At 45.3% G+C, this 22615-nt stretch overlaps 1 protein-coding gene across 2 annotated transcripts in view; it reads right to left on the reverse strand.

The window, feature by feature from the left end:
* PKM (pyruvate kinase M1/2) overlaps positions 1 to 21954 on the reverse strand; it is a 65435-nt gene extending 43481 nt beyond the window's left edge. Inside the window, exons 1-3 of one of the 2 annotated variants that reach the window (XM_086959236.1) lie at positions 21764 to 21954; positions 1114 to 1289; positions 899 to 990 (exon numbers count right to left, since the gene is read on the reverse strand). In XM_086959236.1, the coding sequence (XP_086815362.1) occupies positions 899 to 990; positions 1114 to 1270 (249 nt within the window). In that variant the 5' untranslated portion in view covers positions 1271 to 1289; positions 21764 to 21954. The remainder of the gene's footprint in view (positions 1 to 898; positions 991 to 1113; positions 1290 to 21763) is intronic. The other variant, XM_086959235.1, reaches the window with a different exon arrangement.
* Between the last annotated feature and the right edge of the window lie 661 nt (positions 21955 to 22615).

Raw genomic sequence — 22615 nt, forward strand, 5'->3', positions numbered from 1 at the left:
ACAATAATGCCACTATCCCACATTTCCTGGCTGTTGACCATTTAATACTGGCCATATGAACTCTAGAGATGTGCCATTACCACATGTTCCCATCTCTCCTCCACACACTAACCTTATAACATGGTACTGCCTAATTAACTCAAGAGCCCTTTAACTACTTGCCCTTGAAACCAAAATTGAGGAGACAAGTCCCTTCTACACTACTGGTCCTATGAAACCATAGAGGAGTACCACTGCCTCCACTCATGGCTTTCAATGCTGTAGACTTCTGCCATGTCCTCATCCGATAGTCTGCTTCACTCATTCTCCAAATAAATCTGCATCTCCCCTGCACCCTTCCTCACATTAAACTGCACAGCACTGACCTTGCCTCACCTAACCAACTGCTCCTTCACCACTTGCCCGATGAACATTAGAGCAACACCATAACCTCATTACATACATCTATCCCCAGCTCTCCTGGCCCTATGATCTCTAGAATACAATTATCAAGCCTCCAAAAGCTTTTCATTTTTCAATACCCAATCTCATTTTGAAGACCACCTGCTGAAGACTGACCTCGACTCTGGCACTCTACCATTTAAACGACTCTTCGCCCAAAGCACTCCTTACAATCACCATTGTCTCCTATAGCACTTTATTGGTTTCACAACCCAATCAGCACTACAAAAGCCTAGTTTCCCTCAGCTACTACTACTGGCACTTCAAACTCTAAAGAACTTCCACTACCATCTCATATAGGCGCTCCACATCAAAAACGTGACCCAAAGCTGGTAGTCTGCTTTCCACTCACGGTCTAAAGAATGCCAAAACACTGCCATCACCTCTAATTTACCCGAGTTTTCATTCAATATTTTACCCATGGAACCATAAAGCACTACCATGTCCAAATTCATACCTCATGGGTTCCGTGTGAGAAATTGAGACGAGCCACGTTCATGCCAGATTTTATCATTTCTTTGAGGGTCTCCACAGCACAGGATGCAGGGCCTGCAAGAAGTGAAAGAAGCATCAGCTTGCAAAAAAACTACCAAAAAGCCTTGGCCAGGGCTAACTCCAAGGTTATTTCATCACTGAAGCAGGCATTAGCACCATATTCAAAATGTTACGTACCAATAGTACAGATAATTCCAGTATTCCTCGCCACAATTGGCTCAGAGTCAATGTCCAGGCGGCACATGTGTTCTAGGAAGGTGTCAGCACTGGCAGCATGGAGTTGCTGTGTTTGGATGAAGGCACTTCCTGCCTCCGAGGAGTGGTGCTTCGACATGGTTGCCTCGGAGATTCACCTAGCAAGAAGATCAGAATTAAAAACAGACCAACACAAAAATATGGAGACTAGCAATGTAAACTTTAGAAAAAAAATAATGCATAAACAGAACTAGCAAAGCTACCAGGCAACCAAGGCTCTGTGTCAATTCTGACAAGATCTTAGTTGAAAAGCTGATCCTCAAAATTTACTCAACTTGCCCATGTAGAAAAGAAAATGTGAATCTTTAGCACTAGAATCACATTCTGCATATCTCCCAAGTAAATGTAGAAATAGTACAAATACCCAACAACCTGCTTTTGTGGATGCCTGTACAATACCTAAACAAGGTGCTACAATCAGTCCTCGATGGCCACTGTATCTAACAGTTATATGAATGTGGGAATATAACAGTTATGGATATCTAAATGAAGACACTGACCACGCAGTCACCTTGTAGACATCGGATAGGGCCAATTACTCTTGTACTGCAGGACAACATAACCGACAAGGCTGTCAGATGAATTTTTATTCTTCCATACATGGTGCATTTGCACTCCCTACGGAGTCGTCCACTCGCAGATATCCGTCAACCATGCCGCAGAAGCCTAAGCCATGCTATAGCGATGATTCTTTTGGCCAAAACTAATCCCAGGACACATTTTCTACTTAATTACCTTAACACGGGGCCAAAAGCAATCCCAAGGTTTCTTGTTGGATCTCCAATGGGATATTCCAACCTGTGGCCACCAAGCAATAATCTTCCAGTAAGGTCAGGACAACATAACCTGGAGAAAGTCAGCTGATACAGCCCTGCAACGTGCGTCCAGGCAGGCATCATACATAGCATGCAGCGTACGTGGCGTGAGATAAGAGACGTACAAAATGATATTGTAGGGGCTTGAAACGCACATTGGAACCAGCTTTCCGGACTAACTCATGGCCTTTCACCCACTCCCTGGCTGACAAGGGTTCCTCCAAGTGTCCCATTTAGTTTTACTGACCTACACTCGCGGCAAGTCATCTCAAAGAGCCAGATACAGATAGGATATTAGACTGCCATATGGTATCCACAGCATGACCATTAGAGTATTGGACCTAGCCAGCTCATCAGGAAAAGACAACCATTCCTCCCTAGCTGTACTGAAGATTTTTATATATTAAAATATATTTACCAGTTCCCAGAGAAATAGGCCATTGCCTCCTCCAGTGTAATAAAGTACTGCTCAACAGAGATCCCCCATAAGGTTACATCCTGCGATGCAAGGTCCCAGCTAGTAGTTCCATGGCAACCACAAACAAGAGGCGATGCCCCTGTGCAAACAAAGAGGAATTGGAGCCCACTCCCGATTGCACCCTAGCATAGGGCGCAGTCGAGAAAGCGGACCCACATGATAAAGTCAGGGCCCAGCCCGATTTCCCAAAGTACCTACAACAAAGACTTAGTCAAAGGCTTGCTTTCCATCAAGAAGCACCAGGGCAAAATACTCCTTCAAGAGCTGTAGAGCATAACAAACATGGTTAAGTGGCAGAAGATTATGAATGGTAATAAATCCAGACTGATCTGTATGGATGAGACGGACCAAGAGGGAGAAGACGCCACCAGTACACTTGAATTCTTCATATCTATATTGAGGTGCGAGATCGGTCTACACAATGAAGCAGATATAGGCCCTTTGTCCCATTTTGGTATCATGACAACAAGAGCCTCTCGCATAGAAGCTGGCAAGGAACCAGTATCCAGAACTACATTGTAAACCTCCTGCAGCCCATCAGCTATTGTTTCCATACATTTATGATAAAATCCCACAGGCAATCTGTCACTACAAGGGGTTTTTGCGGGTTTCAGTTATCGAATCACTGCAATTATCTCTTTAACAATCATTGCATCTTGGGCCGCCACATAAAGGCATAGAAACTAGACAGCTGCCATAAACTCCTGCATTTAGTCCGGTCGTAGATAGTTACCATGTATACTTTTTTAGGATGGGCTTGAAACAGTTAATCGTGTATTGGGTATTTACTAGTTCCACTATATCTGTATACAGCTGGAGTACTGGGGTCTCAGGCACCTCTTGCTGGAGCAATCATGACAGAGCGTCCGTTCTATATTCTTCCATGTGTAGTCCCTGCCGGGAAGCAGTATAGGTACACTTCTCCAACTGCACCAATCTTCAAATAGTGCTTCCTGTGTGTTACACCACTCAGGCAATCTATGGGGGCAGAGGGAAGCACCTCTTTCCATTCACCCAGTTTACATTCTTTAACATGGTCTCCTGTTACAGTTGTCGACGGACCCTGTATGATGCAGAAAACCTCAAGCCAATAGTGGAACCTTCTCAATGCCAGCACCTAACCTAAAAATAACTCGTGTAAATCAAAAAAATATTTTATTTGGCATAACACAATACCATAAAAAAGTACAATGTTAAAAAAAAATGTCTCAAGCTTTTTGAAATCACACTAAAAAGTCTATATACAGGCCAAACATAAAGAACGATTGGTTCATCTTACAAGGATCATCTCAAAGAGCTGGCATAAATTATCCTAGGTTAGAATAGGTAATCCAAAAAAAATATAATAAGATATCACATAAAACAATTACAGAGTCCAGACACGGATGATTAGATCATGTACACCCGGGGGGTGGGGGGGGGGTGGGGGGGTACCATCCCTTTTCTGAACAGATGTTAAACCCAAGACATTTATCCCTCCCCTCTACCAGTTATAAGTTTCATCGCCAGTCTTAGGAAATTAACTGAGCAAAATAGCGTTAGGGGCTCTACAGACAATTTCAGGAACAATAGGGCCACCTTTGCTTGTTTAAACTTAGCGTTTCTTAAAATATCTTTTAAAAATAAAAAAATCCACTAGGGCAAGTATAGACAGAGCATAATAAAACAAAGTGAAGCGTGTCCTGCAGAGACCGTTGGTCGCAACCGCATGGAGCCTTCATCGCCAACTGCGTTGTGTACCCTGCCGGAACAGCCAGAATGTGGTGGAGCAAGTTTAGCCTGAAGCAGGTCATAAGAAATCTGTCCTGGTGATTGGGCTTGGAGCCTGATCTGTCCTCCATTTACAAACACGACTTTGCTAGCTGGTGGGTTCTCTCCAATAACTTGGTCAGCTCCCTTTCTTCCCTATTGCTCTATTTAAAAACTGTCTTAATGTGGCCCTTGTCCCTGAAAAACAATTTTGTTGGCTGGAAAAATATTCAGCATGGCCCAAGGCCGACAGGTTTTCCCTGACATATTGGAGCCATGAAATATTATGCCTGATCCAGTGTCATACAATCCAATATTATCTGCTTACTCGGCCCGCCTCTGGATTAGTCCATATTTTAATCCAGTATGCAAGGGTTTCCATTGCAGCCTGTCAGTGATGTGGCCCAAGCCCAGTTCCTCATGAACAATATACGAAGGTGTGCTCTGTGGGACCTTTAGTACCAGTTTCAAATATTTATTTTCTTCTGTTTGTAATTTGTGTGGATCTGTGAAGCCCCAAACCTCACTGCCATATAGGGCTTTAGCACAACTTACAGAGCTATACAGGTTCAGTATTTGCTCCAGGGACCAGCAGCCTAGCCTTTTCGCAAAATTCATTGTTGCCCCTGTTGAGTTAATTAATGTATTACATTTCTCGTCTGCAAGGGCTTTGAAACTGAGGCGACTGTCACATAGAATCCCCAGATATAAAAATAACTTGACCTTTTCCAGTCCCCGAGTGCCTATTGTATACTTAGTTGTCCTGGTTGGTGCTCTTCCTATCTCCATGACATACGATTTGGTAAGGTTCGGTGACAGGTCTAGATTATCCATAAAAACGGACAAAGCCATCTATAAGGCACTGGAGTCCCCGTGCAGTGAGAGCCAGAAGCACTGTGTTATCCGCGTACAGTAACACAGGGATGCTTCTCCTTCCTATCTGTGGGCAGTCCACCCCCAATGCTACCAGCGCCTGGGCTAGGATATTATATAATATAAATATATATAGTGAATAGGAAGGGGGCCAGGATACACCCCTGCCTCACTCTCCTTGAACATGGAAAGCAATCGGTGACGTTTCCCCCCCCTCATCATATCTAACCTGGGCAGAGGTTCTGGTGCAATGCTCTTAGTATATTTACCAAACCTGGATCAACTCCCAAGGCCTCCAATAGTTCCCACAATTTTTCGATCGAATGCTGCCGTAAGATCCATGAAAGCAAAGTACACTGTCCTCACTGGCCAGTGTACTTGGCTGCCAGAAGATACAAAATAAGGCATTGATCTGTGGTAGAGGCGCCATGCCTGAACCCATACTGGGTATCAGTGATAATGTAGTTTTCTTCCGCCCAATCCATTAGTCGGCTAAGAATAGCCCTGCCTAGGACTTTCATAGTCACATCAATAAGTGAAATGGCCCGTTAACATTGTGGGCTAGGTTACCTTTTTAAATATGGGTACTATTGTGGCCGTAGACCAAGACACTGGCATCTTTGTCTCCACTGCAGTATTTATTACCCTGGTAAGTATGGGCGCCCAAAGATCTTCCTGGCTCAAGAGAAGGTCTGGGGGAATCCCATCGGGGCCTGGTGCCTTAGTGTCAGCACCTCAATCCCCGCCTTTATCTCTATAATTGAGGAGGTAATCTGTGATGGACTCACACTTTCTGGTTCCGCAATGGTCAGATCGGTGGAGCTGCCGTAGTTGCAAAGACCCTGAAAGTGCTCGAGACAGGTTCTGGCAGAACTCTAGAGTGTAACTATTACGCCTTCTGTCTACACAGGGGGCCCTGTACGATGTTTTTATACACAACGCTCCCCTACACTTTAATACAGCCTTCATAGCCTCCCAGTCAAGTGCCCGCTTTGACGCAGAGCCCCAATATTCCTCACGGTAACGTACTATTGTATCTGAGTCAGTCGCTGCGAATGGGGGAAATCAGGACCTCTGCACTAAATCATAGATTGCCGGTCGCTCAGGCATGCCACCAAAACTCTAGACTATATGTAGTATGTGCCGTTGCCTCTCAGATACCTTTCACATTACTTGACAGTGTTTTCAGAACCTAAACAAAATCAGCAGCTAAAAGGTACCAGTCGCTGAGTAAGATAGGAAAACTGGCGCTGCTCAAGGTGTATGGCGTGAGCGACAAATAGGCGGAGGCCTTCCATCATATCCCGAAGTGGCCCAATTAGTTGGGGTTTTTTGCAGGTTCGAGATCTAACATTCCATCCACCACACAATTAAGATCCCCTGCCAATACTACAGTTCGACCCATATAGGGAGCTGCCGCCGCCAACCAAAGAAGTTTGGAAAATCTGACCTGGGAGCATAAACATTAATGAAACAAGTTTCCTGACCCTCCAGCATACCATGAAGTATGACATACTTCAAGCTCCACCACATGATTCAAGGGTCTAAAAAGAGACACTGGCAGTATACCAAATAAGTGTTCGCTGTGCATATCCTGCGTAGGAAGTAGCATATATTTGCCAGTCCACCGTTTCTGCAGGCAGTGGGTTTTAATCTCCCCAGACATTCATAACCTGTAGGAATGCCACATCGACCCTGTGCCGCTAGAAATAAGCAAACATTTGCCCACACTTCTCAAAGTTAACTATTCCACGGACAATACAGATAATCAATTTAGTCATGAGGTAGTCATACTGCCAACATCATCCATTCATCTTCTCCTGCAGGTCCACATCTATACCAACAAAAGGGCCTGGACAGCATATTTCACAAGGCATTTAAACACAGACCCAACAAAGCTAACCTAACCGTATCATGAAAAAAAATAACCTATTCCTCCCCCACCCTTGGGCAGTACCACCAACCCACCCAGTCTGATTCAACGAGCTGGGAATCAGTGAATGTCGCCCCCAAACCCAATGACTATAAAATGGGAAAAAAGATAACCTGAAAATACTCCACCCACCTCCCATCTTGAGCTATGCAAGGGGCAAGGTCACTGGGATGGGATGTGAGGCCAAAGCACTCCAGCCCCCCCTTACAGCTATCCACCCTTAAGAGATAAGCGCCCCATCAACAAAGCTAACACCTAAAAAAAATACAGAACAGTTTGAGCATTGTGCAACCGAGTAGGAGTGCAATTCACTGTCCATCAATGCACTTCATTGTTAATTACGTTTTTCCGTCCAAACAACAAGCCTTGGGTTTTCAGTTCCTCCTGGCAGTGGCCTCGCAGCAGTACAGTTGTCTTGAGTGCTGTACTATCATGGCCTTAGTGGGACACTTTCTTACAAGTAAAACCAAGCAATGAAGTGCATGTAAAGAAAAATATGGGGGGCCCCTAAACACCCTCGAATCTGAATGGATCTGAGACATTACCTATTGTGAGGAGCAGCTGGAGACTTTCTGGGATCTCATGCCAATGGCATCGGGTCCAAAAGATACATGGGAGCCTTTTATAACGTGGCTTAAGGAAGAAATTAACACATTACTGTTGGTACTGGACCATTGAAGGCTACTGATTCATAGGACATACCAACTGAATAGTATGGTTTGAGGTTTTAGGCAAGTTGATACATTTGACATGCTCTGGTTGAAGCAGTAATCCATTAGGGAAGGACTAGGTACGGTGACCAATGTATGTTGCGCTATGCAAGATCAGAGCTACAGCAAACTAATGGAAAAGTCAAATAAAGAAACACATAAGGAAAGGCCAACCAAGAATCACTCTTCAATGGAAAGGACAAATCCATAGCACAGTCGGGCCATTTAAACTTTTTTTTATCAAGAAAGAACCAAGCGAGGTGTGGGGTTGTGGTGAAAAGCAAGTTGTGACTCACAAACCAAGGTTCACAGCTCAAAGCGCTCCACCAAGCAGCAGTACTTCAAAGGAGCAGAAAAGGGCCAACAACAAAAAAAAAAAAAAAAGGACACCAGCTGTATGCCTCTGAAGGCGCCTCCAGTCGCACTGACAACAAGACAAAAGTATACTAGTCAGTCCTTGGGCACCAAGAAAATGTAATAATGAACACTCCAACTTCACCTCTCCCTGAAAGCAACATCTGGCATCGGATCAGTCATCACAGACAACTGGAGCCCAGGGGGGCGGAGGCTGGATCCAATATTGAGAGTACATGGAGGCTGCAAGTGGCCAGAACACCCCAAAAATCCCACCAGCCCGGTCTCCAACCCTTGGAGCCCACCTATAAGACCGGCAGGAGACCTCAGAGCTCCAACTGCCTCTGAGGTCTAGGCGGCAATAAATCCGAGGCAATGTAACAAATGGCTTGAGGGGCCAGGGGGAAAAACAGCAACCAAAAATATGCTTGCCAAGTCTGGGTGGAAGAATCTTACTAGGTGCTACAATAGTTGCCATACATCAAGTAACCAATAAAAATTTGATTTCCAACCAGATGCAAAAAAGTGACGAGAGCACAAAGCCTCATCTTCCACTAGAGTTACACCTCCCAAGACTCCTGGAACAGCGTCAACTGGGGCAACAGTTAAAATATGTAACTCAATCTAGGACTCTAGTACATAAAGAGCAAGGACCCGGTATATGTGACCTTTATGCATACTAAAAACTGCAAATCAAACATGAGAACTACTGATGTGCACCTCTGCAATTACTAAATTGTAGAGTCACTAATGAACAAGGCAACAGTGCTGAAGACTTGGAGGAATGGAGGGAGTGGATGAATGTGCAACGCTGATGAAAATAGAGATTGAAAAATGCCCCATCATTTTTAAACACTGCTAGGGAGAATGTAAAAGGATTGAGGGTTCTCCTACAGACAATTGAACTGAAAATAAGGGCCCAGTGCTACTCAATGCAAAGGGCGTGACCGTGGACTTTTCCAGGACTTCAAGCGAGTGGATGATCGCTAATGCCACTGGCCATCTAGGTACACAGCAGTGCAGGATCCCCAATCAACAATGAGGATGAACCGGCCAGTTGATCGCCAACAGCCCTGAAACAGCTGGAAGAAAAGGGGCTGAACTTCAAGCATCAAAGTCCGGAAGATGAAACTCAACCAATATAAAGCAACGTCGATTTAATGTTTACAACTACTAGGTTAATTTTGAGGAATATAACAGGGGCCAGCAAACTGGCCCAGGACCCGAGCTTGGAACAGTTCTTGTGCAACTTTGACATCTGTCTCCAAGAAACCTGGCAAAAAGCACAGAACTCACTGCCAGGCTATGTGGAATTTACAGATCTAGCAGAGACGCAAAGACCAAAGGGCACCGGAAAGGCAGCTTATCACCAGCAAAAATGTAAGATATTAGATCTAAAGGTCAGCCACATGCTGGCAACAATAATTACTAACTGGAACTCAGGACTGCAGGTAACATCACTCATAATGGTCATTATTTACATAAATCCTAACTACTCGAACAAATCAAAATTACAGGGAACAAGCTACTAGAATTACGAGGTACCCACAAGGAAACACCATGGATGGCACATTACAACAAGAGAAGCACTAGAGAAAGAGTCAGACATTAAGTCAGGAATTCCAATGCAGGCATCACAATTTCTGAACAATGACAAAAGCAACCACATCCTCCTGCGTGTGCTGGAGGCTCTGGTGCCGAGCCCTCAATGGTAGAACCCCCTCAGATTTCCCCAATGGCAGCAATACAATTCTTCTGAGGAAGTCTGGGTCGACCGTGGATTGCAACTTCACATCTTCCTCTAGATTAAATGACATTCAGATCTTTGATCTAGAGGTTAGATGTGAAAGTATCAATTGGCGCACGGACCGCATGAACAATCTTGGTTCACAAGATCTAGGCAGCTACTAACCACGAGAAATGGAAAGCAAGTGGAAAAAGATTTAATCTTTAACCGCTTCAGAGCGGCGCGAATTCTCCGCCCGCGCAAGGCGGAGTCATGACGGAACGGTTCCGTCATCCGCACAGCTCACCTGACGTGCATGACGGAACCGTTCCGTCAACAGCAAAGGGGTTAAAGGGAAAACTATGCACACAAAAAACAACAAAACACAAATGTTTGCCTAGGCCTTAAGGCAACAGAGACAGCAAATTAACAAAGAAGCTAGGAACCTCAAGTTTCAATATACAGCAGGCACCTCCCCCACTACTTTCCATGTACAAAATGGTAGTATCGGAGGCTAAGCAAGCCTATATGGTCCAGGAGTGGATAACAAATCGTTGAGGCATGTAAGACCAGAAATAGCGAGCTGCTATGATCCATCATTAACTTACTAATTAGAGCGAGAGCCTGCAGGAATATTAGGAAACACTTTGCCTGAAGAAAAGTGGCTAGAGCACATCTCCAAATTATGTCAGAACCCAAACAGGAAAGAATTTGGTAGAGTAGATCCAGTGGATTTCCATGCCTAAACTTCACCAAATGATCCAACTAAGATGCAGCCCATGGAAGCAGCGGGGCTCCAGGCCCCAACAGCACTATTTAAAATCAATTTAGTGTTCTGGAACAGCCAGTCTGGAAGAATATGAAAACCTGCCTAGGGGATAACAGGGGCCCAGATTCCTGGAAAGGGGCAGCCAATTATACATCCCATCTATTAGAAAGGTCCATAGGTGAAACCGCATGGTTACCACATGATTGCGCTCTTTGGTATGGATACAAAAATATTTGCAGGTCTACTACTTTAAGAACTAGAATCCTGTGCAACGATATTGAACTTAATACTCTCTAACCAGACAGGCTTTCACCCAGCACTGAGCACCAACGACAACTTGACAGCCAGACTATGCGGACTGAAAAAACAAGTAAAACATTTTCCTTCTAGATTTGCTTTGTGGGACCTTTAAAGCATTCGATCTAGTCAACAGAAGCCACCTCTGGAGAAGACTAGTTGAATGGAACATCATTCTAAACCAGCTATGATGAATACAGCTTATTTACTCAGACAACTGGGCCAGGGTGACCCTGGGGTGCAACAAGGGCTTCACATCTAGAATTCAGATAGTTATAAAACAAGGGTGCGTGTTGACCCGGACTATTTTATACTTCGCAGATTTGAGTGCAAAACTATATTCCACATGCCCCATCCCCAAAGTTAGGCCAACAATTAATATCCATACTATTATTACGCAGTCAATCTTGTTTTATTAAATCTTTCAGGCATAGGCTTGCATACTTTGCTAACCTCTTTGCATCAATACTGCTTAACTAGTGGACCATAAACTTTGAGAAAAAGTTAGCCCTATTTGGCAAAAGGATAATTAAGAAGAATACCTGGTACTGCGGGGGAACTCCGTGGGTAGAAGCAGAAATAGCATAAGGTATTTGCCTACCTCAAGAGACATACAATTGTTATTGTCAGTTACCGGAAACCGTCTGCCTGCAGATAGTAAAATGCTCACACACCGAAGACTGCAGGGTTCTTTTCATGCAGCCGGTTTTTCGACACATGCAACATGGGTCAACTCGAAATAATGTTTCACACTAGAGGCAAGGCGGATTCTGGGGCCAGATATGCTATTTCTAGATGTAGAGGAAGGGGTCCAGACCAGTTAGTTGGTGGTTAATGTATATGGGCCAAGTTTTGATAACCCTCTGTTCTACTGCAACCTACTTGAACCAGCCTCTGCTAAAACCATTACTGATCCTATGCAACTAGACATTACTGACGTTTGAAACACCCGTTCCCCTGCATTAAGAGGTTTCACCCACTACTCGGCCCGCATGATTTGCACACAAGCATAAATAATTGCTTCATAGCTAGAACTTTATACCCCATAGTTAGGGAATGCGCGACCCTCCCACGCTCATCAGATCATTCACCTATACTTCACGAGTTGCTACGCCCACAGAACAAGCCAGCCCCGTTCACATGATGCTTCCCCCTTATTAATTATTAGACAGTGCTTTTAAAACTGAGACACTAAAGTAGATTTTAAATATTGGCTCTGTACCACGATTCGCCACAGTTTGGGAAACCTTTAAGGTTTACGTTCGAGGTATTGCCATCTCAAAGCACACAGGTGTACTCCGTTCACTTAAAGGGCACATGGATAACCTAGAAAAACATTTGCCCGCATTAGAGCAAGCGGTCTTGCGGGGAGGAGGCTAGCAGCGCAGAATACCGAGAAGAACATTGGAGGAATACCATGAAATTGCTGACTGAGGTCAAACATGGGTAAATATGTGGTGGCTAAAACGTGTGGGGAGGGTGACCACTCAGGGGCTGCCTTGGCTGCATTGTTGCGGAATTGCATGTGATCACGGGTGAGTTGCTAAGAGACCCGCCGTGCATTGCAAACAGATTTAGTCAGTACTAAACTGATCTATACTGCTCTCGGACGACAGTCGACGAGACTGCTATCTTAGATTTAGGGCACATTAAGCCCCCCTGGCTGGCAAATGAGCACAGCGGGTATCTTATGAGGCACCTGGAACCTTGGGAAATACAGGCCTTGAAAAATATGCGTTTGGGCAGCGCCCCTGGACATGACAGCCTTACAGTCGCTTTTTATAAAAAATTCAGAGACCTTCTAGTCCCACATGTGGTAACACTGCGAAGAAATTAGCGAATCTGGTGAGATGCCCCCCCTCTATAAGTGAAGCCCCGATAGTCACGCTACTGAAAACAGGCAACCACCTAATGAATGCTCCTCATTCCAGCCATTATTGTTAAACGTAAACACAAATATACGCCAAGGTTCTAGCCAACCGCTTGGCCCAGTTAGTACCAAATCGGGTCTTCCCAGAACAAGCAGGCTTTTGTCCGCCAGAATAAGAATCGTAGATCTAGTCACTGCCCCCATTAAGATATCAGGAAGCAGCCGGAAGGGCTGTCTGCGATCACCTTTCCTGTATGCAATAGTAGCAGAACCCCTGGCCTGTGCTGTCAGAGTATCACGGACAAAGGGGTATTTGTACATCCTACCCCGATTACACTCTTCAGTACGTTAGAAATCCAGAGTTAAATGTAGCTCCAGTATTGAGAGGGGTTGTGTGCTTTCGAACATTCAGGCCTAAAAATTGGACTAAATCTACAATATTTTCACTGACCTCAGTCTCTGCACCTATCAAATTAGACTTTCCTCTTACCTAGTCGAATGATCCAGAGCGATACCTAGGAATTCAAATTCCTTCACACGCCGAGAGAATTATGGTAGGGCAGTCACCAAGTTAGAGGAAGACGTGGAACGCTGGGTCCCGCCTCCCGCTGTCCCTCCTTGAGCGCATCTCACCAATTAAAATGCTGATGCTTTCCAAGTTTCTATTTTTGTTACAAAACATACCAATAGTGCTTCCATCACACTTTCAAAACCATCAGAACACTACTGACTAAGTTAGCCTGGGCTTGTAAGGAATTGTGTCTCCAATGGAAAATCCTAAATCTCCCCTATGCCCTGGGCGGTCTGGGAGCCCCAGACTTGGAACATACGGTTGCACTATGCTTGCACACATGACTGGGGGTGAGTGTTTGATTTGCTCAAACGCTCCATTTATCATCCCCTTTAGTATCGCTTTGTTCGCCCTAAGTTGGCAGGGTATGCCCAGCCGTGGGTCCCTTGCTCACTTTGCCACTGGATTCAAGATAACCCTCATCAGCCAGGCTATGGACCCGAAACTGGTCCCAGGATGCTGGTTTCCAGTCAAGGGAAGACATGGCTTGGCAGTTCGGGCTGGACTGGTCCCATGATGCACAGGGTCAGACTGAATAGCATATAGCCATGTCTGAACTGGAGTGGTGGAGTGAGCTAAAGAATGATGATTAATTAAACCCAGATCAGTTGACGGGGGGGGGGGGTGTGTTTGATTTGCTAAAACGCTCCGTCTATCATCCCCTTTGGTATCACATCACTGGATCCATCAGCATTTTAATCCTCCTCATTTGCAGATAGAAAAGATAGTAGCTGCACCCTCTCCGCTGCCTCCAGGTTATTTAAAGCCCGGACCGTCGCACCAGCATATTGGATTCGGCCTGTGCCACGGTACATGTGTTGCATGACTTGATGAAGAGACAGGCGAGCACTATATTATACTCCCCACTTACTTCGCTTGAGTGGTGTCATTGGCTGCCCATTAGTAGGGAAAGAGCGGTGGTCAAGGCACTAGAGGCACTCAACATAAACTGGGGACCTCTTTCTTGCTGGTAGTGTGCGTTATTGGGCTGGGCTTGCAGCCAAGAAAAAAAGATACCGCTTAACTAGTGTGATTTCACTTCGGCATAGTGGGTCATGCTCTTAGGGAGCTTCTAGGAGAAGCTATGGCAGAGAATCCAGAGGGCAACCCCCTCATTTTTATTGTGGTCTGATTTATAGTACTGTCCAGAACTACCTTAAGAATTTCTATACTAAGCCCTGGCTGGAGCGGCAGTGTGATTTTGAGGTGACCACTGAGGAAGACAGAGCTACTGCTAAGTTGCTAAGCAACGCAGCGTATCTCATTAAATGGCCTCTATCGATTAATACATTTTACATTTCTAATTAGAGTCTACTATACACATGGCCAACTGCATTACAGCTTGCGGGAAACAGCAGATTGTGAACGATGCAGGGCTACCCAAGGGATTTCCTACATGTGGCCTGGTTATGCCCGGATATAGCCTATTATTGGGGTATGACATTCCAAAAGTTGAGTGAAATCACAGGAGATATCAATATCCCCGATTCCTTATTGGCCCTTCTTGGGTACTCAAAACGGATTAAGACACATCTGTCGTTTGATATCATACGTGCCTGGCGGTCCATAGACAGACTCATGGTGGCAGTCTCTTGACTGCCCTATTACGACTAGGTCGGTCTGCCCTGGGACCACCATATCCACGGTTGTGCTGCAATGTAGAGGCCTCAATATATGCTTTGTGGGGCCGCTGCAGCCCCAAGCACATTACGAGTACACCGCCATACTTCAAGGCGGTGCGACTGCATAACATGTGTGGCAGTGAAAAAACAAAAGGGGACCTACAGGGCCCCCTTATGGCTCATGCCATGTAGATGCACATGGTATTCCCATCCCCCCCCCCCAGTGTCCATGCACACCAGTATCCGCATGGCATTTACTACACTGGTTTGGCGGTGCAACCCTTTCAGTGTCACTTGTGAATCTTATCAACCAACCCAAAAAAAATATTGTGTTTAGCCCGCTCGCTCATGAAATCACCATTGATTGGCGGTGCCACTAATTTTTTTCCTTGTCATCGGTGAGTGCTGTGGGCCTCACTCTGTGCGTTTCCTGAAGCATGGATCACATACAGATTGATTTGTGTTCTTGCGTTGCTTGTGCTCAAATCGTACTTTTTACCATATTTTTTTGCGTACAAGACAGGTTGAAACCACAATAGTGTAAGCTTACACTTCCCGGTATTTCGAAGAGCTGAACGCAAACAAGCAATAATGAAACTTTGTTGAATTAAACAAATATCTGAAGCGTACATTTTGGCTAGCTTTCGCTTCAACTGATGACTGTAAATATACCATCTTTGTTTAGGACTGTCACCATGAAATAACGTTTCCCCCTGTATCATATTTACTTATTTGTTGGTTATGACTTATAATTTAGGAGGATGTTTTTATCAAACTGTTTTCCAAAGGTTTGTTTCACCCTTACCTGTCAGTGATCCCTAAAATCACCCTTTACCTCCTTTAACCTTTGCCCATCCCCAACACTAAAATCACAACAAAAATGTATATAAAAAGGTGTTCTAGAAAAAATACTCATGTGGTAAATTACTACATAGTAGGAGGTAAAAAATACTTACCTGGGTGGCACTTCCTATTAAGACCAATCTGCATTGCTGTACAGCATGGCCATATGACATGGCAAAACCAATAGCTCTCTCATAGGCGGGACCTATTGGATGTACCAATGCTTGTTTGTCACTGCACATGAATTTGAGAAGAGATATGGGGTGGATATTTTGAGTCTTTCATTCTTCTTTAACTCTAAATGAAATTTGGCAAGTAGCATGCAATACATTAACTTTTGAGATGGTGTAATATACATGAGATGGTGTAATATACAAGTTTGAGCTGTCACCTTTGCATCACCAGAGGACTGCTAAAACTTTCTCTACAAAGTGGACTTGTGATGACGGTACCTTTCTAGCTAACAAATACATAACGGAGTTTACTATTAACATAAAAGGCTTACTGTACGTTCAGGTTAAATATTTCAAAAACCGTCCGAATAATACATTCCTCATTTGCAAACACAGCCAGGTTAAGGAAAGAATTTTAACCTTCACTACACTGTTTTATCTGCAAGCCAGTAACTTTGAGGTGCCACAAATGAATACAGCCATAGTATATTTGCAATCTACTGCAAATACCCAAATGTGCTTAACAGTTCTTTTAAGGGGAGTAGGCCTTGTTCCATAGTCTTAACTGATGCTCATTAAAGGAGCACAAGTTATTAGATTTGTTCTAAACTGGGCAAATAGGCTGCCCCTGCAATCTATGTAATCTTACTTTATCTTTAACCTTCCAGCGCGTTATCAAGTAAGCATTTCATGAATGGAGACAAATTTACTTCATTGGTTGCACTTCTCCTTGGCGCAAAAGTCGTCCAGAGGAAATATTTTAGGCCAAAGAAATAAAACACAAAACCGTCACAAATTATTTTTTTTTTACACAAGAGCTCTCAAATACGTATCTCCAACACTTGAGTTTTATATTACTAGGCAACAGCAGCTATTTGAGCAAAGGAGGGGTCATTAGTTAACTAATTCCATGAGTGAGGCAATAAATGACACAAGTAAAAAACAAAATGACAACTGAATTCAAAAGCAACTGTCCCGTGGTCACACTTAGATCGGTAGGGTCTGCATCATAAGATAAAGGCTTTAGAAAAGCACGAAAATTGGATTCAGTGCCAAGCATCTTTTGGCACCAGAAACCATACACACTTGAACAGATTAAATGTGCAGATTTTGTAAGCCAGCTATACAGGTCTCAATAGTTAGCTTCAAACAACATACTAAATTGCCATCATCCATGTCCATAAACTGGAATTCATAAGGTGGTCAAGTAGAAAACAAATGGTACCGTTCAGAGCACGTACAATCTACACACCATTAGCCCAAAACAGTTTTTCATGAACTGAAGACAAGAAGGCGGAAATGCACATCTTAAACAAGAGGACTTAAAAGCAAAACCTGAGAGAAGGTCTCTAGGTCTACCAACCAATGACTGCGCCAGTCAAGGATAAATACTGTACTGGTAGTACGTTCAAGAACATAAGAGGCCATGGGAGAATGATTGCAATAAGTCTAACAATTGGCATTTGCTCAGGGTAGCATTCACTGCGCTAATGGAACCAAGCTACACCCAACTTTGGTTGCTTGTATTCTGGTTCAGATGGGGGTGGGATCTGCCCAGGAAGTTTGTACTGGAATGTTTCTATTGAAGCAGGATCAAGACTGGTTTGCATATGGCAAGCTGAGGTGGCATGGTGTGCAAAAGAAAGATGCAATCATTCCTCCCATCTCCTTTCGTGAGTTCTTTATTCAAATAATAAAGAATTGGGTCAGATCTGTCTCTCACTGCACATGTACGCTCCCCTCGAATGCTGGAAAGACATTTCAAAGAACCAGCATCCCATACACTTTAAAATTCATGGGTAGGTGCAATATTCTGTCGGGATAAGGTAGGATCTAGGATCGATCCTGATTCACGACTGCAGCTTCTCCTCCTCGGGCTACCCCGTCCAACAGTGGTGTGAGCCCGAGACCACTAATCCCCCCACAGCCTCCCTGGGCTCCTCCTCTGCAGGCCCACATAAAGCTCCGTACGTGCAGCTGCTCTCGTACAGGAAGGCTGAGTCACCAACGCACATGCAACAGGAGACCGGCGGGAGTGCTCCGGTGACAGAATATGCCAGATGGGGAAGAAAGGCAAAGCACAATAAAGCAGAAAGATAAAAGAAAACGCAGAGCAGGGACCAGCTCAATGCAAGGGCAGAGCATCAGTGTGAATGTCACGGCAGCACGGTCTCTCCTCAGAACCCGGGCAATGGCGCATCACAGAAATAACAGATCCGAAGCTTGGCACCCGTTCCGTTACACACGTCACATATAAGGCCTTATTTGAACGGGGGGGGGGGGGGGGGGGGGGGTGAAATTATTCATGGTGCAGGGCACGTATCGGCATTCAACCATGCGTGAAGGGCGGGCATTAAAGAGGTTCAGTGGTAAAGGGATTTGAAGGTCACAGGAGAGCTTGGAGGTCGTTCTGCAGGGACCGCGCTGAGGCGCGCTAACGTAGCCCAATTACGTTCTGACTATCTAGAGGTGCTCAAAGACAGCCCAGGGCGGCATCGTGACAGATGTGGGAGGGGAATAAAGGCTTCTATATCTGGAGAAGTACTGTACCGGACTTGCGGTTCGTAACTGTACAGATGCAGTAAAAAGCCAACAGGATTGGTGCATATGCAGCACTAAGTTTTATTACGCAATCATACATACTGGCAGTACCAATTAAAAGATACTACAGTTTAAAAGCCCGGCATCCATGTATGCTCGAAACTCTGAATAAGGTTAGGTGACGAAGTGACCGCACAGATGCGCAGAACGAGATAAAAAAAATTGCAGACGTTATGATATACCCTGCGTGATTCAACCAGAGAAAAAAAGTCATGCATCTTCCCAGGAAAGCGCAAGAAGTCGCGCACTTTTAATCAGCCACTCCTGCCGAAGGACATGACTCAGCTTAGTCAAGGCGATTGGTCACCTTCAGTAACGTGCACATTTTATGCAGCAGACGCCCTCGGCTTTTTTATTGTTACGTATGCGTACATATTGGCTGTAGGTATTAATAAGTATTGTAGGATTTGTAGTGTAAAAATCCGACATCCAGGGACTCTGCAGAAGGCTGGGAGCGACTACTCTCCGACAACCGACCATGGGACCTTCACAGATACCTCAACAGAGCCATCCGTTGTCGTAATTTACATATCACAGACACCTTTTATAAAAAAAAAAGGCAGATGTTACAATAGATCCTACGTGATTCAACGATAGACCAAACGTCATGCATCTTTCCAGGAGGGTACCAGCAAACGCGCACTTCAATCCCCCACTCCTATCGAAGACCATGACTCTGCTTAGCGAGGGCGATTGCTCACTTTCAGTAACGTGCACTTTTTATGCAGCATTGAGCCCCCGGCTTTCTGATGCCGATGCGCGTTCAAAGCAGTTAGAGCTCAAAAGAATCGGTGTGACCTCCCTGGTAACCAACCAGCCAAGCCCGAACAGGTCATTTATTGACCAAGAGAAGCAAGGACATGTTTGGGAGCATCAGGAAAAACATGTTATCAGCCATCACCCTGCCAAAAGGCTCGTATACACAGAAGCCAACCTGCCCGAGACAAACTGGCCCTTGAAACACAAGCCCCAGGCAGCCCATTCGGAGGCGCGGTTCACAGGCCACCTCAGACCATTCATTCAGGGACCCATGAAAGCCAGATTTTGAGAGATCATTCACGAGCCAAAGACACAAGCTGGACCACTTACTGCTCATCCAGGTGTCTGAACAACTGACCAGGCCTGAGCACTTCAGCTGGCACACCAACCTCTCACAGCTCGCTGACTAAGTAGCAGTATTGAACTCAGAGCACAAACCCACACTACACTTAGCAGACCTCATCTGTCATATTTCAGTCAGGCTCAACATGCAAAGCGAGGAGTAATGAAATAACCATAACCCTACCCTGACATCAATGTAAAGTACAGACCTCTCAAAGCCCCATGAAGGCCTTACTTAGGATAATTCTGGCCACTCAGCACTCACAGGTTTGTGAATAATAATTGATCCCACACAGGTAGCCGCACTCAGCAACGTACTCATTCTCCCATAAATGAGAAAGAATGACAAACAGTGGAGTGAAAAATTGCAGGGGATACTATACAAAAAGCGTTCAGGTTGGTTAGAAAATCTTAAAATGAAGGCTGGACACCATATTACACGTGGGATTGTTCAGTCCCCCGCCACCTTCGGTTCATGGGTATGTGTTCTCCTGTTTTCCCTCAGTAGAGGCAGTGATCACTCAGAACCCAACCTGGCCTCCTACACATGAAGACAGAGTGGCTAGCACTTACTACTCCATTAGAATGGTTCAGCTATATCCACAACAGCAGTTTATCTTAAACAAGGTAGAGCAGCGACAACTCATCTGTTCTTTAGGTTTATCGCCCATACATCAGGCCCCGTACTTACTACTTCAGGGTAGGTCACACAAGTCTCCTTCCACCTCTGTATAAAGAGGAAGAAGTTTCCACCTTTCTCGTTGTCAACTCTGCAGAATACTCTCTTCCACCTCTGCATAGAGGGGAAGAAGTCCCCACCTTTCCCGTTAATTCGGCAAAATATCCCCTTCCACCTCTGCGTAGAGGGGAAGTGAACACATTTCCCCTTCTCAATTTTGTAGAACACCCCACTTCCACCACTGCGTAGAGGGGAAGAAGTCACCACCTTTCCAAGTTTCAAATCTATAATCATCCCTTCAAGATTAGACATGGAGCACCACTATCTGACCCAATTTTCTCAAATCCTCCCATCTCTTCGCCCCAATGGGGTTAATACATTCCAGCTCAAAACAGAGGTAGAGTCAGTGCCAGTTCTGTTAACAATAGGTCAGCATGTCCCCATGTTTTATTACAATACCAGCACTCAGCCTTTGTTAGCATGTGTCAACAGCACAAAAACATTCTTTGTAAGGGGGTTCAAAGCATCCAATTATGCTAGTATGGATCAAGCCTAACCCCCTCGCAAAAACCCTCCTCGCTCCTTCGGATCAGCACATTTCCTTCATCCACAGAAGGAGCTGCACCCATCCTCTCCCCCCCCCCCCCTCCTTAAAATGGCATGCTCCCGTACCTCATCCTCCCTTTAGTCTTTGGAATTGGTCAGGTCCCGTTCGACTATCCGGAAAGAGGTTGAGTTCGATTGTCACCCTCCTCTACTTAGGGTGGCTCACCCTGCCCTCGTTCGTTACACTCACGATTAATCAGCACGCCCCTGGAACCATTAACGGGTTAACATCAGATAGACCAGTTTTCCGAAGGGTGAGTCGGTACCATTGCCTCCATTATTTATTCGTAAGAGGGGTGGCCATCCACAACCTTCATTACCCGAATGGGTAGTAGGCACTCTCGTACTCTACCTAGAACAGTCAGCAAATCTTCGCTTGCCCCCTTCACCCCCGAAAACGAGTGAACCTGCTCCTTATCCGCCACCCCCGTCCGCAAGACGAGTGAACCTGCTCCTCAACCGCCATTCTACCAAAGCTGTATTTGCCCTCACATTCTATTAGGAGCGGTTTACCTTCCCTATAGTTTTTCTCCCAGGCGTTATCAAACCTTTTTATATGCTGCCCCGCGACCAGTTTCTCCCGACGCCCCCATCAAATACCCCGGTCCACAGACCAACCACACCTAGTTCTACCTGGTATCTCTCGACCCTGTTCCTTTATTTAAATTTGGAAGGATGTCCCGGTCCACCGATTCCAACCCTCAGCCTCACGTCTAGAATGCATATAATGATTAATATCCTCCCTCCAGAAGGCTCCACGAAGGAACCATTGGCGTTTCTGGAGCACCTCCCACATACTCACCTGCTTCCTACTCTGCGCTCTCTGTCAGCTCGTCTGCCGGCTTCTGGCTTCTCCTCCCCAAGGTGAACTATTGGCGCAGCACTGCAAATCCCTCCGCCACTTTAGTACCCGCTCTTCAAGGACCCGCCCAGAAGAGCCTGAAGGTCCGAACTCCTTGAATTGCCTTACCTCTCCCCTCCCCTATGGAAGGCGTGGCTACGCGAGTCAGACGAAAAGAACCCCCTCCTCCCTTTTCATGGTGGACTACATTTCCTAGCGGATGGATCAGTAATTGAACATGACGCTAAATACACTAACCAATCAGAAGGCAGGCATTAGAGGCCCACGACAGACTCATGCAGCCTCATCCCGTTAAGGCTAGCGGTCCTCTGTGTTTGTCGAGTTGTTATGCGCATGGCCGCGGTGTGACATTGCAGGATTCACGCATGCGCGGGTCTGCATTGCGGACTACGGCTCTTTGAGCATCTCTTTACGATGTCATCTAAGTAAGCCTGAACGATAGTCACACACGTTTAGCTCGATAAAGAGGAACAAGACGATTAGCAGTTGTTCGCGCGAACTTCTTCAATTCCTATCTCTGAAGGTGGTGGCCATATTGGAATGCTGTCTTTCTCGTCTACCATTATTGGCTACCATCCACAAGTCGAAATCAGGGCACCGATATATCACTAAGTACAGACGACCATTTGTTAACAGCGTCTATGAATTATTGGCGTTATTGTGCGCATTTCGTGTCTTCTTAACAGCAATTTGGGTGCACAGGGTTCAGGTAGGATGACCAGGTTTCCAAAATAAACAAGCATTGAAAATGCAATAGGTCTCGGATATATTTGATTTTGAGCTAATGGCATT

This window comes from Lissotriton vulgaris, chromosome 2_2, assembly GCF_964263255.1.
Source record: "Lissotriton vulgaris chromosome 2_2, aLisVul1.2, whole genome shotgun sequence".
In the NCBI taxonomy this organism is placed as follows: Eukaryota; Metazoa; Chordata; class Amphibia; order Caudata; family Salamandridae; genus Lissotriton; species Lissotriton vulgaris.